The sequence below is a fragment of the Acanthochromis polyacanthus genome, chromosome 15, assembly GCF_021347895.1.
Source record: "Acanthochromis polyacanthus isolate Apoly-LR-REF ecotype Palm Island chromosome 15, KAUST_Apoly_ChrSc, whole genome shotgun sequence".
In the NCBI taxonomy this organism is placed as follows: Eukaryota; Metazoa; Chordata; class Actinopteri; family Pomacentridae; genus Acanthochromis; species Acanthochromis polyacanthus.
The window spans coordinates 4,956,520-4,971,215 of record NC_067127.1 but is presented as its reverse complement, the minus strand read 5'-3'; the positions used below and the strand labels follow the sequence as shown (position 1 = coordinate 4,971,215).

Sequence of the window (14,696 nt, the reverse complement as noted above, 5' to 3'; positions counted from 1 at the left end):
GCATAAATCTGAAACGTCTTTATGAGGATTCTGGATTGAGGTTTCTCACTTGATAATGATCAAAACATGAAATTTAGGTTGGTTTAAAGGAATATTCCACCTTAAATCTTTGAATGTTGACCTAAAAGGTTGGTTTCAGGAAGTATTCCACCTACAAGGTCCTCACACATCCACCTTAAAGGAACATTCCACCAAAAATCCTGAGGGGCTGGTTAAAAGGAATATTCCACCTAAAACCCAGGCGTGAAGTAACTGTGTCACCCGTTGGTTTCAACGCCGAGAAAATGAAGCCCGGATTTTGCTACTTCCTGGTAGCCATTTTGGATTTTTTGGAGTCAGTGATGTAAAAAGCGTCATCAAACAGGCTCGACCGGAGAGCAACTCGGGGCAGGACCAGTCAATGGGACTGTCAATCAAGTATAGCCACGCCCCCTGGCTCCACCAACTTTAACGATTTATTTAAAATTCAGTATTGATTTATTTTAAGATCGGCCACCTGATCTCTCATTTTGACCATGAAAACTAATGGGGAAAAAATCCTGAGCTGTAGAACATCAGTCTATCAAATTTTATTTTTTTCCAAAAATGAATTGGGGTCTATGGAGCAAAAGCTTTTTGGAGCCAACCCTAGCGTACGGCGTGATATTGCAAGTTTTTGACACTTCCGGGTGGCTTTCAATTTTGGAGCCAGATGCTACATCCATCTTTATATACAGTCTATGCTAAAACCTCAAATATTGGCCTGAAAGAGTCAGGTCTATGATCACTGCATTACCAAGAACGACCAACAGGAGGAGCCAGAGTCTTAAAAATACACATTTATTTGTATCCCAGAACTGTTTTAGTTTGAAGTAACATTTTAACGGTGAATGTCCCATATGAACCAAAACACAAAGTACAGAAGAACAGACCAACGTTGTGCTTTAAAATCAGCAGGCTGTTAGGATGTAAACAGCTACTGGTATGAAAAATGTGTCCATTTAAAGCAGACTTTAAAAAACAAAAAGCATCAAAAGGCCACAACAATGCAAATAAACAAAAACATAACACTGACAGGCCTGTTATCTACACAGTGAACTCAAAGACATCCTAAAACTGATCCTGGTATAAAACTTGAGAAAATCATTCTGAAGTCACAGAATGAGGTTTTAAAAACTCACTCTCAATGGCACATTTCATTTCATTGACAGCTGCTTTTTTCCATATTTTTGCATATTTACGTTGCCTTCAAAATACATGCTTGCAAAATCCATCATGTTTATCAGGAAAACGCAGCATCAGTAAAAGAAAACACTTCACATGTGGTCTAAAACCTCCACAGACAATACGACTCGATGTTGGAGTCAAACTGAAGCAGAACAGGAAGTTTTCAGACAAACAGAAGCAAACAACTTCAACTAAAACTACAAACGCTCGCTAAGACCATGAAGATTCAGCAGGAAGGTTTCCAGACAGTTTACAGATTAAAACTTCGTCTTTAGGATTCAGTCCATCCTTACCTTCTTCCATTTGTTACAAAGAAGGTTGAAAAAAAACCCCGATGAAAACAGTGAAAGCAGAGAGGGGCGGCGGGGCGCTTTGTTGGCCGTCTGATGGGTCATGACTTCCCTTCAAAGTTCATCTTTTTCCCACGTTGTCTTTGTGTATTTGGCTTAATCAGATTAAAAAACCTGCAGCAGTCCAGAGCGATTCGCGTTTCATGTCTGATGTGCAAAAAAAAAAAACACTTAACGATCACAGCGTTCAAATTAAACTCAAACGGCGGCATTTAAAAGCCTAATTTATAAAAATGTGTTTTAGACTATTTACAAAAATGTTTTATAGGAGTCTAAGAATTTGATGGCTCCAAAGAAAGGTAAGCACTTTAGTGATAAAAGCGTTATTGCTATCTAACGTTACTATTTAGTAGAATTTTGTGAGGAAGACATTTTATGAATGAGGCTGTAACTCTCTGGTCGTCTTCGTTAAACACACCTTGAATAATTATTGCTCTCTCTTGCATTACGACTGACTTAACACTTTTGGTTTTGATCTGCACTCAATCAAGCTGTCTGATCGATTAACAGCATCCCCGGCAAACAGGAGAAGCACAAGTTGACGCCTCGTGCTGCTGAGTTTGTAGGAAAATAAAATTTGTGGAAGACTGAAGTTCCCCATTCTTCTGGTCGGCTGTTCTGGCTCCTCTCTGGTATGTCGGAGGAGGTTGTCGGAGGGTGTGGAGGTCGAATCTACGTCTACTGAAGGTTCTACGGGATGCTTTAGATCATGGCCCGGAAAGCGAAGGAGACGGCGGCTCCGAGCGCCAAGCCGAGGGATAGGAAGAAGGCCATGATGGCGCCCGCCGTCTCTGCCTCGTGCTGAGCCACCTTCCTGTAGAGACGACAAGATGGAGGCCGTTAGGGAGGAATGAAGGAGGTTCATCAGCAAAACACATCACTGGACACAACAGGTTTACAGCAGGGCTTTAACGTGTTAATTTTGATTCATTAATGACAGAAAAAATAACACCGGTAACACTGATGAACACCCCAGCCCAGTAGGTGGCGCTAATGACCCTAAAGTCTGTTAACCAGCCGTGAAGAAGAAGCACTGAGCGACATCAGACAGTTTGGTGAACAGTGAAGGAAGAGGAGACGCATTGAGCTTGTTGGCAGCTTGGATAAAAGCCTGGTTGAGAGTCATCTGACAACCTCAATGTAAAACATGTTGCTGTTAGCATTAGAGCTAACGTTAGCTATGACAGTCCTGGTACCGGCTAACGGTGTAGCCATCCCATAATAGACCACTTTAGAAGACATTAAAGGTGTTTGAGTTTATAAAAAGTTGTAAAATGTTTAATCTAAGCGCTATAGTTGCAGTTTGCGTTTGCAGTAATCTTTGAATGAAGCAGACAGATGGAAAATGCAGATAAATATGAATGAAACAAATATTTTTGTGAAGTTTTTACTCCACTGAGGAAGTGGAGCCTCAGTGGATTTATGTGATGATCAGTGTTGGTTTATTTGCCCGTCTGTTAATAACTAGTTTATATACCGCTGACATTTTTATTGATAAAGAAGTTTATATTTAAGTTGTTAAAAGACAGACAAACCAACACCAATCATTGCATAACTCTGTCAAGACGCGGAAATCTCCAGCGTCCTGTGTTTCCTTACTTGGGGCCGAAGCACATGCAGAGGCTGGCCAGGTATCCGTTGGAGAAGGAGAAGAAGATCATGAAGACGATGTACCAGGCGTCGTGATGAAACCACACCGGGAGGAGGTGGCGAGGCTGAACGTTGCAGAGCATGAAGAGAGGGATGAAGACGACCCGCAGACCCACCAGGACAGGAAGCCAGATGCTGTCTTTACCCGGCTGGAGACGGAAACGCACAGTTAACCACGAGGACACACAAGGACTCCAGAGCAACACCGAAGGACACGTTGGGGTGCTTTTATTTCCCCACAGACGCTATAAATACTCACTGACTGTGTGAATGTACAGACGACTAATCTGTGACTGCAGCACAATGAACAAACTGGAACCATTTAGGTTTTAACCAGGTAAAACGGTTGCATTAGTTTCTAACACATTAGAGGAATCTGTTTTTGCTCAATAATATGACATCAGCTGTATTATTTGTGGCTTTGAGATAAAACAAAATCTGAAGGTGCCACTTTGGTTTTATGCAACTTGTAATGAGCATTTTTACAAGTTTTTTTTTTAGCACAGAGTAGAACAGAATAGCAGTTTTATTGTCATTATCACACAGACAATGAGAAACAATTTAGAAAAATCTCTCAGCATGCAATAAATAGACTTAAAAATACAGAAATGGAAGACTATATACACTCTCTCTATAAAAACTAAGAAAATATACATAAAAACTGTATATATGAACTACAAAAACTGCATAAACACTGAGGTGCAGGATAGATTATTGTGGTGCGAGTATTTAGGGAGAAGGTTTTGAGAACTAATCAAAAAAAGTTCTAGATAGATTTAGAATTTAAAAAAAAAAACTTGCATCTTATTTATTACCTTTGGATATCAGTAACTATATCCACATGCTAAAAAACAGAATAAAGCACAAAAAATCCGTTCATAAAACTAGAACTGTTTGCTTTAATGCTGTTCTTGTGAGATTTTTGAGCTGCAAAATGTCTTTAAATGTCTCGAGGCAAAGTTTAGTTCAATGATAAATTTCTTGATTCAACTTTTAGAGTGAACAGAACAAAATGTCACTTAGTGGCAGAAACACGGACAAACTCGCTTAACCCTGTAAACCCAAATATAGAAAAAACTGCAAAAATAATATATATTTATGTACATATGAATAATAAATAATAATTAAAAATATTCTATATGTATATATCTATATAATCTGTAAAACCCAAATATAGAAAAAAAGAGTAAAATAATCTACATTTGTTTAAATATAAATAAAAAATAATTAAAAAATATTCTCTCTCTCTGTGTATATATATATATGTAAAACCCAAATACAGAAAAAAGTAGCAAAAATAGTATATATTTACTTAGATATAAATAAAAAAAATAATAATAAAAAACAAAAACAAAACTGATGTTGTATTTTTGCAGCAGTGGGCTTTACAGGGTTAAAGATACGACCGACCAGAGAACCTGGAGTCACAGACCACCTTAGTAGGGAACCGTTGGGATCCTGGTCTGATGATGATAAATAAACTCACATGGTCCTGCAGCAGCTGACTACCGTTATCTGCACTAAGAAGCTGCATTCCTGCGCAGGTCAGCCAACTGTACTCTGTGCAGAACGACTCGATTAGATTGGATTACTTCCCCTGAACTACTGAAGAGTCTTTGGTCATTTGTTATTTTCTAAATAAAGCTGTAAAAGATCAGAATTTTTGTCGCGTCAGGAACGAGGTGAACTTTTTTCAAACTAAAGGAGAAGAAATTATGATGTTTAATGCATTAGCATAAAGAAAACTGTCTCACACTCAGTTCTTTGCATGTAGGTGGAAGTTGGGACAATTAAATCTGAAAGAGGTCGGGCTGCTTATGCACTCTGACAGGAAAGATACTCAACATCCTAAGACTGGGCCAAACAGGTTCATAGGTGACCAAATTAACCTAAAATGGCTACTAAAGCTTGTAGCAGAAGCAGGAGAAAGGCAAAAATGATGATTTTCTGACTTCTACAGACACTGAGGGCTTCTTAGCGGTTCAATATCCTCCCAGCTGCCACCGGAAGAATCAGGAAACCTTCAAAATCCACTGTCTCTTCTCTCAGACCTCTAATTAGCCACGTTCCTTCACACAGAACACACACATTTCTCTCCAAAACAAACCTCTGATCTCAGCAACAAAACTTCACTGTGAGAAATTTTTGTTTTTCCACCATTTCTCCCATGACTCATTCATGGGTAAACATTTGATGTCGCCAAAAGCTCTCATTAAAACTGGCAAGAAGTGCGTCTGCTGTTGACGGCACCAGACATCACTAAGTATTTTAATGTGCTCTTTTTACACAATATGGAGAATGTCATCATAAACAAAAATCCTTTCTAAAAGTTCAACCACTGGTCACTCAAGAAATTAGAGCATTTTAAATATGCTCAACTAGCAAAATATCGATGCCATTATGTACAAATATGAGTCAACCAGGAGGTTAAAACAACTTTATGATGAACTTCCAGTCGAGTGCATCAACTGATCATGCAAATAACTTTATAGTTTGTTTGGATCAAACCCATAAACTACTGGGATGGCCTCTAAACCACAGGCTGCATATAAAAAGGTGGACATAGCAACCATGATGTTACTACTGGTTTGGGTGTCGACATGTTGGTCTTTAGAACCAACATGTGACAAACAAGAAGAGCCTGAAGACAACATGTCTGGTGAAAAGTTAGCGACCGGACACACTCTGCTTTATCATCTATTTTACTCTAAACAGGGCAATAATTAACAAAAACAACATCATTCTGTATCCAAACAGTCCTCAAACTACCCATTTAGGTAGAAGACCGTAGACTCATTAGGAAACTGTTTACGGAGGTGACAAATCATGTGGAAAGTTGGATTATTTTCTCATAGACTTCGATAGAGTCTGACTATTTCTGTAACCAGAGGAGTCGCCCTCTGCTGGCTGTTAGACAGAATGCAGGTTTAAAGTGTTTCCCTGCTGGCTTCACTTTTTAAACCCAGAGTTACAACCACCTCTTCAGGTACGTGTCCACTAGATCCGGAAATTTCCCACATCTCATTCATTGTCTGATCCGGTTACGGTGTGTTTCGATGTGTGTTTCCGGTGCGTCTTCATTGATGCGGCGTGCGGAGGTTCGACGCATCGCAAAACTTTGGTCAGACGTCTAAACTAGCCATTGGTGAACTAAAACGAGGACAGATTCAGCAAATACACAGGTTGTTTCTCGCCTCAAATGTTTTCAGAAATACTTTTCACTGAACTGTTTTCGGAACACAAGCGAGAGTTTGCGACCGAGCCGCCATGTTGGTCCGGCTTGAAATCCAGGAGCAGACAACTCCTGAGTCGATATGTTTGTCCAATCAGGATAGTTGGAGAAGAAGGTCGGCAGGACTTGAACACCGACAACTGACTTCAAATACACCAAAGAGGCGATTTTCAGATGCGGCTCGTTTACATTCGTAAAAACACATCTAGTGGACATGAACCTTCACTGTGTGTTTTTTGTAAGTATTCTGGCACCGTGCCGGAATTCTGGTGTGCAGTGTTGGCATTTGGTTCGAAGAAAAAATAAAGATAGGACGACATTGCCAAGTTCATCTACCAATGCAATGAGGGGAACGCAGCTTTTGCTCTCAACCGAACTAATATCACTAGCCAATGGGAAGTAGAGTGGGGGCGGGTCTTAGAAAGACGTTGAGATCCAGCTGAATTTGAGTTCATTCCGGCGCGCAGAGAACGCAGTATTCCACCAAGGCTTCGCAGTCGTTGCATAATTTCAAACTGTCCGCAGCGGTCAATTTGTAGTAGCATCGCAATCATGTGATCATCAGTATAACGTACAGCTTGGTTACTGATCTGTAAGCCTGATAATTGGAATTCCAACTTCGGCTTTTTATGCTCAAGATGTGATGAAGACTGATTGTTTATAACATGCTTTGGTGTTCTTACTGACCCACATGCAGAGGGCCGTCAGACTCCTGCCAGCCCAGTCCATCAGGTTGAAGAGAAGGAAACATGACACAGGGATGAAGTAAGTGTCTGAAAAGAGAGCAAAAAAAGCCCACCAAGCCTCAGTTAACATCACCAAGACTGCAGAAAGTGCTGCTTGAAATAAAGCTACAGCTGTATCAATTAAAAATCTGTTGGCATGAGAAGTGGGGGGGAAACATTTTGTTGTTTTCTCCGTCATGGAGTTTACATGCTTCAAGCAGAAGTGAGCTGCAATCTAGTCAGAGATTACATTACAAGCCCACAGAAGAAACAGAGAAAGATTAAGAAAAACACATTTTTAAAAGATACTGCATGTGCTTAAGAGAGAACAACCAATAGCTACCGGTAAAACAAAATAATCTTTCTGTTTTGGTCACTTAGTTACAGACACTTTAAAAATCATTTTTCTGGGAGATTTCCAGTGTAGCTGCAGACAGAACTGCATCATGAAAGCAGGACTTAGAGGGAACTAATCTAAATGTTAATGGTATTATTACTCTGTTGCTGTTACATCAATATTGTCTTAAGTCTCAGATGTGCCTTTAGCCTACAATAGTGAAAAGATGGTGCATTTCATCACAACTCTCATATCTTAACAGCTTTTATTTTACATCTCCAAGTTTACAGCAACCATAAAGCACAATAAAAATGGAGCTTGGGACCTTTACAACAAAACAAATGTCTGTTGCCACTTTATGCAGACCTGAAGTGAAAGTCTAAGAAGTCTAATTTAATGAATCCAAGTGATAAAGTCACTTCATACTACTGTAGGTTACAAAAAAACTTCAAACACAGTTAACAGTAAAGAGTCACCTTCATTTGGTTCATTTCTCAGCTGGTGTTGTCTCCAGTTTTTAAATGATAAATATTAAATTTATGGGAATACGCTAAACTATTCTTGTTCTTTCTGCTACTTGGTTTCTTCAGAAAACAGCACATTGTACAGCACCCAGCATTACTGCCAGAATTCAGGAGTTCAAAATCTTCCCTCCCAGCCATTTTCTCCTCTCACATGTCTGATCATCACTAACTACTGTAACAGTGCATCTTTGTACAGAAGAAAAAAAATGCAGACTCACCCCAGGCGCCTCCGTTTGCTACTGTGGACTTGACCTCTACGGTGACGGCTGGGAAAGTTCCGATGGTGACGGTGAAGATGAAGCACACTGACAAAGCCATCACCCAGATCTGATGAGAAAGAACAGAGGAGCATTATCAGTAACTCGTCCTGCAGGTGGAACATACATAAAGAGGTCATCTAAACGGGACAGATAAGCTGTAACCTACAGAACTTTTTAATCTTACAGGAAGAAGTGTCTTAAATTACTACAAATGTGACAAATCAGAGATGTATTTCTTCTGTAATTGCATATGCAGTATTTTGAACTCATAGACTGTAAGAAGGGTTGGTTAGTTTAACCCTCTGAAGAAGTTTTCTTTTTCTTTTTACTCCTGTCACATTTTTACTCACTTCAGGCTCATTTTTCACTGTTCTGGAAACAGTACAACCATGACTGTTAGTACAGAGAACTGCATTTCTGTGCATTATGACGCAGTTATAAAGCCATGAATCACTGAGAAGTGTCCACAGGTGTCACTAATACTGGTGACTATATCCTAATGAGAACCGAGGGGAAAAACGTATCTTTCAGTTTAACTTCCTTTGTGATTTCCTGCCTTTTTGGAGGAAATCACAACAATTCAAAACAACAATTCACAATTTTAGAATTTTAGCCGCCGCCGCCGCCACCCCCCCCCCCCCCCCACACACACACACCCACACACCCCACACACCCACACACAGCCGCTTGTATCCGCGATCTTGTTCTTTCGGTCACTACCCAAAGCTCATGACCATAGGTGAGGGTTGGAACGTAGATGGACTGGTAAATCGAGAGCTTCGCATTACAGCTCAGCTCCCTCTTCACCACAACGGTTCGGTACAACGCCCGCATTACTGCTGACGCCGCACCAATCCGCCTGTCCATCTCTCGCTCCATTTTCCCATCACTCGTGAACAAGATCCCGAGATACTTAAACTCCTTCGCTTGGGGAAGCAACTCCCCCCCAACCCGGAGGAAGCACTCCACCGGTTTCCGGCAGAGAACCATGGCCTCGGACTTGGAGGTGCTGATCTGCATCCCTGCCGCTTCATACTCGGCTGCAAACCGCTCCAGTGCGTGCCGGAGGTCATGGTCTGAGGATGCCAACAAAACCACATCATCCGCAAAAAGCAGAGAAGCGATCCTGAGGCTCCCAAACCAAAAACCCTCCCCACCACGACTGCGCCTTGAAATCCTGTCCATGAAAACCACAAACAGGATTGGAGACAAGGGGCAGCCCTGGCGGAGTCCAACACCCACCGGAAACGTGTGACTTAATGCCGAGTATGCGGACACAGCTCTCACTTTGGTTGTACAGGGACCGAACGGCCCGTAACAACGAGCCTCGGACCCCATACTCCCATAGTGCCCCCCACAAAGCCCCTCGGGGGACACGGTCGTAGGCCTTCTCCAGATCTACAAAACACATGTAGACTGGCAGGTCATACTCCCATGACCTCCTCAGCAGCTCCGCAAGGGTAAAGAGCTAGTCCGCTGTTCCACGACCGGGACGGAATCCGCATTGCTCCTCCTGAATCCGAGGTTCGACTATCGGTCGGATCCTCCCTTCCAGCACCCGAGAGTTAACTTTCCCGGGGAGGCTGAGAAGTGTGATACCGCGGTAGTTGGCACACACTCTCCGATCCCCCTTTTTAAAAATAGGGACCACCACCCCGGTCTGCCACTCTCCAGGTACTGTACCCGATGCCCACGCGACATTGTATAGACGTGTCAACCAAGACAGTCCAACAATGTCCAGAACCTTCAGCATCTCAGGGCGAATCTCGTCCACACCTGGCGCCTTGCCACCGAGGAGCTTTTTAACTACCTCGGCGACCTCTGCCACGGATATGGACGCAGATACCCCCGAGTCTTCAGGCTCTGCCTCCTCCATAGAGGACGTGTTTACCGGATTCAGGAGTTCCTCGAAGTGCTCTTTCCACCGCTTGACGATATCCCCAGTATGGGTCAACAGTTCTCCACCCCAACCGTACACAGCCTGAGCGAAGCCCTGCCTCCCCTTCCTGAGGCGTCGAATGGTTTGCCAGAACTTCCCCGAGGCCGACCGAAAGTCCTTCTCCATGGCCTCCCTCCATGGCCTCCCCGAACTCCTCCCACACCCGAGTTTTAGCTTCCACAACTGCCGCAGCTGCCGCCCTTTTGGCCAGCCGGTACCTGTCAGCTGCTTCAGGAGACCCCCGAGCCAACCAGGCTCGAAAAGTCTCCTTTTTCAGCCTGACGGCCTCCCTCAAGGAGGGACACCAGCGGGTCCTTGGATTGCCGCCGCGACAGGCACCAGTGACCTTCAGACCACAGCTCCTAATAGCTGCTTCTGCAATGGAGGCTTTGAACATGGACCACTCAGAATCCATGTCCCCAACCTCCCCCGGGATGCAGGAGAAACTCTTCCGGAGGTGGGAGTTGAAAACCCTACGGACAGGATCCTCCGCCAGACGTTCCCAGTTCACCCGCACTACACGTTTGGGTTTACCAGGTCTGTCCGGCAGTCTTCCCCGCCATCGGATCCAACTCACCACCAGGTGGTGATCAGTTGACAGCTCTGCACCTCTCTTCACCTGAGTGTCAAGACATACGGCTGCAGGTCTGACAATATGACTATAAAGTCGATCATCGACCTTTGGCCTAAGGTGCTCTGGTACCAAGTACACTTATGAGCAACCTTATGCTCGAACATGGTGTTTGTTATGACCAAACCATGACTAGCACAGAAGTCCGATAACAAAACACCACTCGGGTTCAGATCGGGCAGGCCGTTCCTCCCAATCACCCCCCTCCAGGTTTCTCCATCGTTGCTCACGTGAGCGTTGGAAGTCTCCCAGGAGAGCTATGGAATCCCTGGGCGGTACCCCTTCCAGGACCCCACCCAGAGACTCCAAGAAGGCCAAATACTCTTAACTGCTGTTCGGCGCATAAGCACAGACAACAGTCAGAGTTTTCCCCCCTGCAACGCGAAGTCGCAGAGAGGCGACTGTTACGATCCAACCTCTAGGGGTTGGCTGGATGCAACAAAATAACCAGATGGTGTTGGTTTAGGTTAAGGGATTTATTGCTTAGTAAAAGGAACGAAAAAGTGACAACAAAACACAAGACTGGTGAGTGTTGCCAAAACAAAGAATGGAATAAAACATAACGAAGGCTAACAGAGTTTGTAACTAAGCTAAACACAAAGAAAACAACTAAACTCCCTAGCCAAACCGAACTACAGAAGCAACACCCACCACCAGGAACAAAAACTAATACAAAAGGTGTACAAAACAAACTAAACAAAACTGGTGCCTCTGAATAAGTATACATACTGAGCACAGTTCACAAAAGCTCAAAATACGAAGTGGCTTCTACACACAGTTGGCAAACTACGAATTGGAGCCTCAGTCGCCACTGACACATAGGGCTCCACACTAAACTAAAGCCAACAGAAGGTCGGAGTTGTCTGTAGCACCCACCACAAGTGCTTCCAGACCGAAAGACCACACAGAACAACAACACAGAGCCACAATACGAAGAGGCACCAGGGTGGACTGGTCAAAGTACCAGCCACTAAGACTAATGGCATGGTGGGACTTTATAGGTAGCAGGTGTGGTGCCTGGCTGCCTCTGATTGGTCCAGGGAGGAGGAGCTGGAGGGTGGCCCAATCCGGATAGTCGAAGGGAGGGGAGAACCAGACTGGAGTGCAGGTCGTCATCAGCTCTGTCGTCAGCTGAAACGGCTGGCAGCTAGGGTTCCAAAGGCTCTGCAAAAAGCCCCAGCTGAACCCACACACAAATTACTCCCAAACAAAGGCCCTACAAAACACCACCTCAAAATGAACGGCACACCAATACTGGTGGCCGTAACACCCCTCCCCTTAAAATACAAACCCCCAGGTTTGTACACACACAAAAGCCATCAACCACCTCAAACCAATTACCCACCACCAACACCAAAATCAAATAAGCTACTAAGCAATGAAATCACCTTACCTGTAAAGCTGCGGGACCCCTAGTAATCCCAGACGAGCCCCCACTTGTTACGATCCAACCTCTAGGGGTTGGCTGGATGCAACAAAATAACCAGATGGTGTTGGTTTAGGTTAAGGGATTTATTGCTTAGTAGTAAAAGGAACGAAAAGTGACAACAAAACACAAGACTGGTGAGTGTTGCCAAAACAAAGAACGGAATAAAACATAACGAAGGCTAACAGAGTTTGTAACTAAGCTAAACACAAAGAAAACAACTAAACTCCCTAGCCAAACCGAACTACAGAAGCAACACCCACCACCAGGAACAAAAACTAATACAAAAGGTGTACAAAACAAACTAAACAAAACTGGTGCCTCTGAATAAGTATACATACTGAGCACAGTTCACAAAAGCTCAAAATACGAAGTGGCTTCTACACACAGTTGGCAAACTACGAATTGGAGCCTCAGTCGCCACTGACACATAGGGCTCCACACTAAACTAAAGCCAACAGAAGGTCGGAGTTGTCTGTAGCACCCACCACAAGTGCTTCCAGACCGAAAGACCACACAGAACAACAACACAGAGCCACAATACGAAGAGGCACCAGGGTGGACTGGATAAAGTACTAGCCACTAAGACTAATGGCATGGTGGGACTTTATAGGTAGTAGGTGTGGTGCCTGGCTGCCTCTGATTGGTCCGGGGAGGAGGAGCTGGAGGGTGGCCCAATCCGGATAGTCGAAGGGAGGGGAGAACCAGACTGGAGTGCAGGTCGTCATCAGCTCTGTCGTCAGCTGAAACGGCTGGCAGCTGGGGTTCCAAAGGCTCTGCAAAAAGCCCCAGCCGAACCCACACACAAATTACTCCCAAACAAAGGCCCTACAAAACACCACCTCAAAATGAACGGCACACCAATACTGGTGGCCGTAACACGACCCTCTCGTTCTCCGGGGAGAACTCCAACAAAGCGGCGCTCAGCCGGGGGCTTGTGAGAATCCCCACACCTGCCTGGCGCCTCTCACCCTGGGCAACTCCGGAGTAGGAGAGAGTCCAACCCCTCTCCAGGATTCTGGTTCCAGAACCCTTGCTGTGCGTGGAGGCGAGTCCAACTATATCTAGCCGGTATCGCTCCACTTCCCGCACCAGCTCAGGTTCCTTCCCCGCCAGTGAGGTGACGTTCCACGTCCCCAGAGCTAGTCTACGCCACCAGGGGGTGGCCCGCCCAGGCGCCCGCTCCTGCCTACTGCCCGGTGGGCATAGCACCCGACCCCGACTTCCTGCCCTGTAGGTGGTGGGCCCACTGGGCGCTGACCCTGTGTTACTTTTTCGGGCTATGCCCGACCGAGCCCCACGGGACCCCAAGGCTCGGCCACCAAACGCTCCTGTACGAGCTCCCCCCCCAGGTCTGGCTCCAGGGGAAGGCCCTGGTTTCCCTATCCCGGGTGAGGTAGCGGCTTTGCCTTTTGTCGTTCTCATCAAGGTCTTCTGAATCGCTCTTAGTCTGGTCTCTCACCCAGGACCAGTTTGCCTTGGGAGACCCTACCAGGGGCTTATGCCCCGGACAACATAGCTCCCAGGATCACCGAGACACTCAAACCCCTCCACCGCGATAAGGGGTCGATTCGACGGGGGGCAATCACATGAGATATAATTTAAAAAGGCCAGGTTTTAGTAGGGCAGCTCAAATGAGTCAAAAGATATAGATCAAAAACAAATGTCCAGTACAGAGGACATATATGAATGCGCCAGGTTTTATACTGTAGATATTTTACTACTCAGGTGCTCAACAGTTTCCAGCAGAATCACTAAAGGCTTCATGGCTGCAACAAGGAGCACAGAATGTTTTGTTTTATTACACAATCTGGTCAAATTGGATATTTTTGATAAATTTTTCACTGCAACATGTAAAATAAAGTGGTCTTGGTGAAATGTTCCAACTATAAGCTTAGATTTGGTTGCATTTCTTGACCAAAAAGGTCACAGACGATTATTTCAAGCACCATCGAAAGTTCAAAAGGGTTCAGGTTGATTTATCACCTGTTTGAAGATGTTGAACACGGACACGCTGGGTTTGGCCTCATCCTCCATCAGATTCACCACTGGTCGCTTCTCTGCACTTTCTGGGAAACAAACAAACATTTCTCTATCAGTACATTGGTCACGTCACACCTGGAGTTTAAGACCATCAGTCAAACAGTTAAGCGGGAAATACTCTTTAGATTTCAGTGGTTACATAACACAAGTTTCCCACCACAGACTCACACTGCTCGGTTATCGAGTTTAGGCAGACGGAGGAAAAAAGATCTGCAGTAGTTCCATGTGAGGTTGAAATTTCATCTTTACTCTAATGCTACTTGTTACAGCCACTAGTATTGGTGTGCCGTTTGATTCCTGAGGGTGTCTTTTTGGGGCCTTTGTGTGGGGAAAAATTGCAAGTGTGGGTTCAGCTGTGGCTGTTTCCAGAGTC

At 44.5% G+C, this 14,696-nt stretch overlaps 1 protein-coding gene across 4 annotated transcripts in view; it reads right to left on the bottom strand.

Moving 5' to 3' along the window:
- Nucleotides 1-803: 803 nt before the first annotated feature.
- Nucleotides 804-14,696, bottom strand: part of LOC110964064 (equilibrative nucleoside transporter 1-like) — a 58,106-nt gene continuing 44,213 nt past the window's right edge. For all 4 annotated transcript variants that reach the window (XM_022212660.2, XM_051959497.1, XM_022212662.2 and 1 more), the window contains exons 9-13: nucleotides 14,267-14,349; nucleotides 8,243-8,351; nucleotides 7,126-7,211; nucleotides 3,156-3,355; nucleotides 804-2,370 (exon numbers count right to left, since the gene is read on the bottom strand). In XM_022212660.2, the coding sequence (XP_022068352.2) occupies nucleotides 2,259-2,370; nucleotides 3,156-3,355; nucleotides 7,126-7,211; nucleotides 8,243-8,351; nucleotides 14,267-14,349 (590 nt within the window). In that variant the 3' untranslated portion in view covers nucleotides 804-2,258. The remainder of the gene's footprint in view (nucleotides 2,371-3,155; nucleotides 3,356-7,125; nucleotides 7,212-8,242; nucleotides 8,352-14,266; nucleotides 14,350-14,696) is intronic.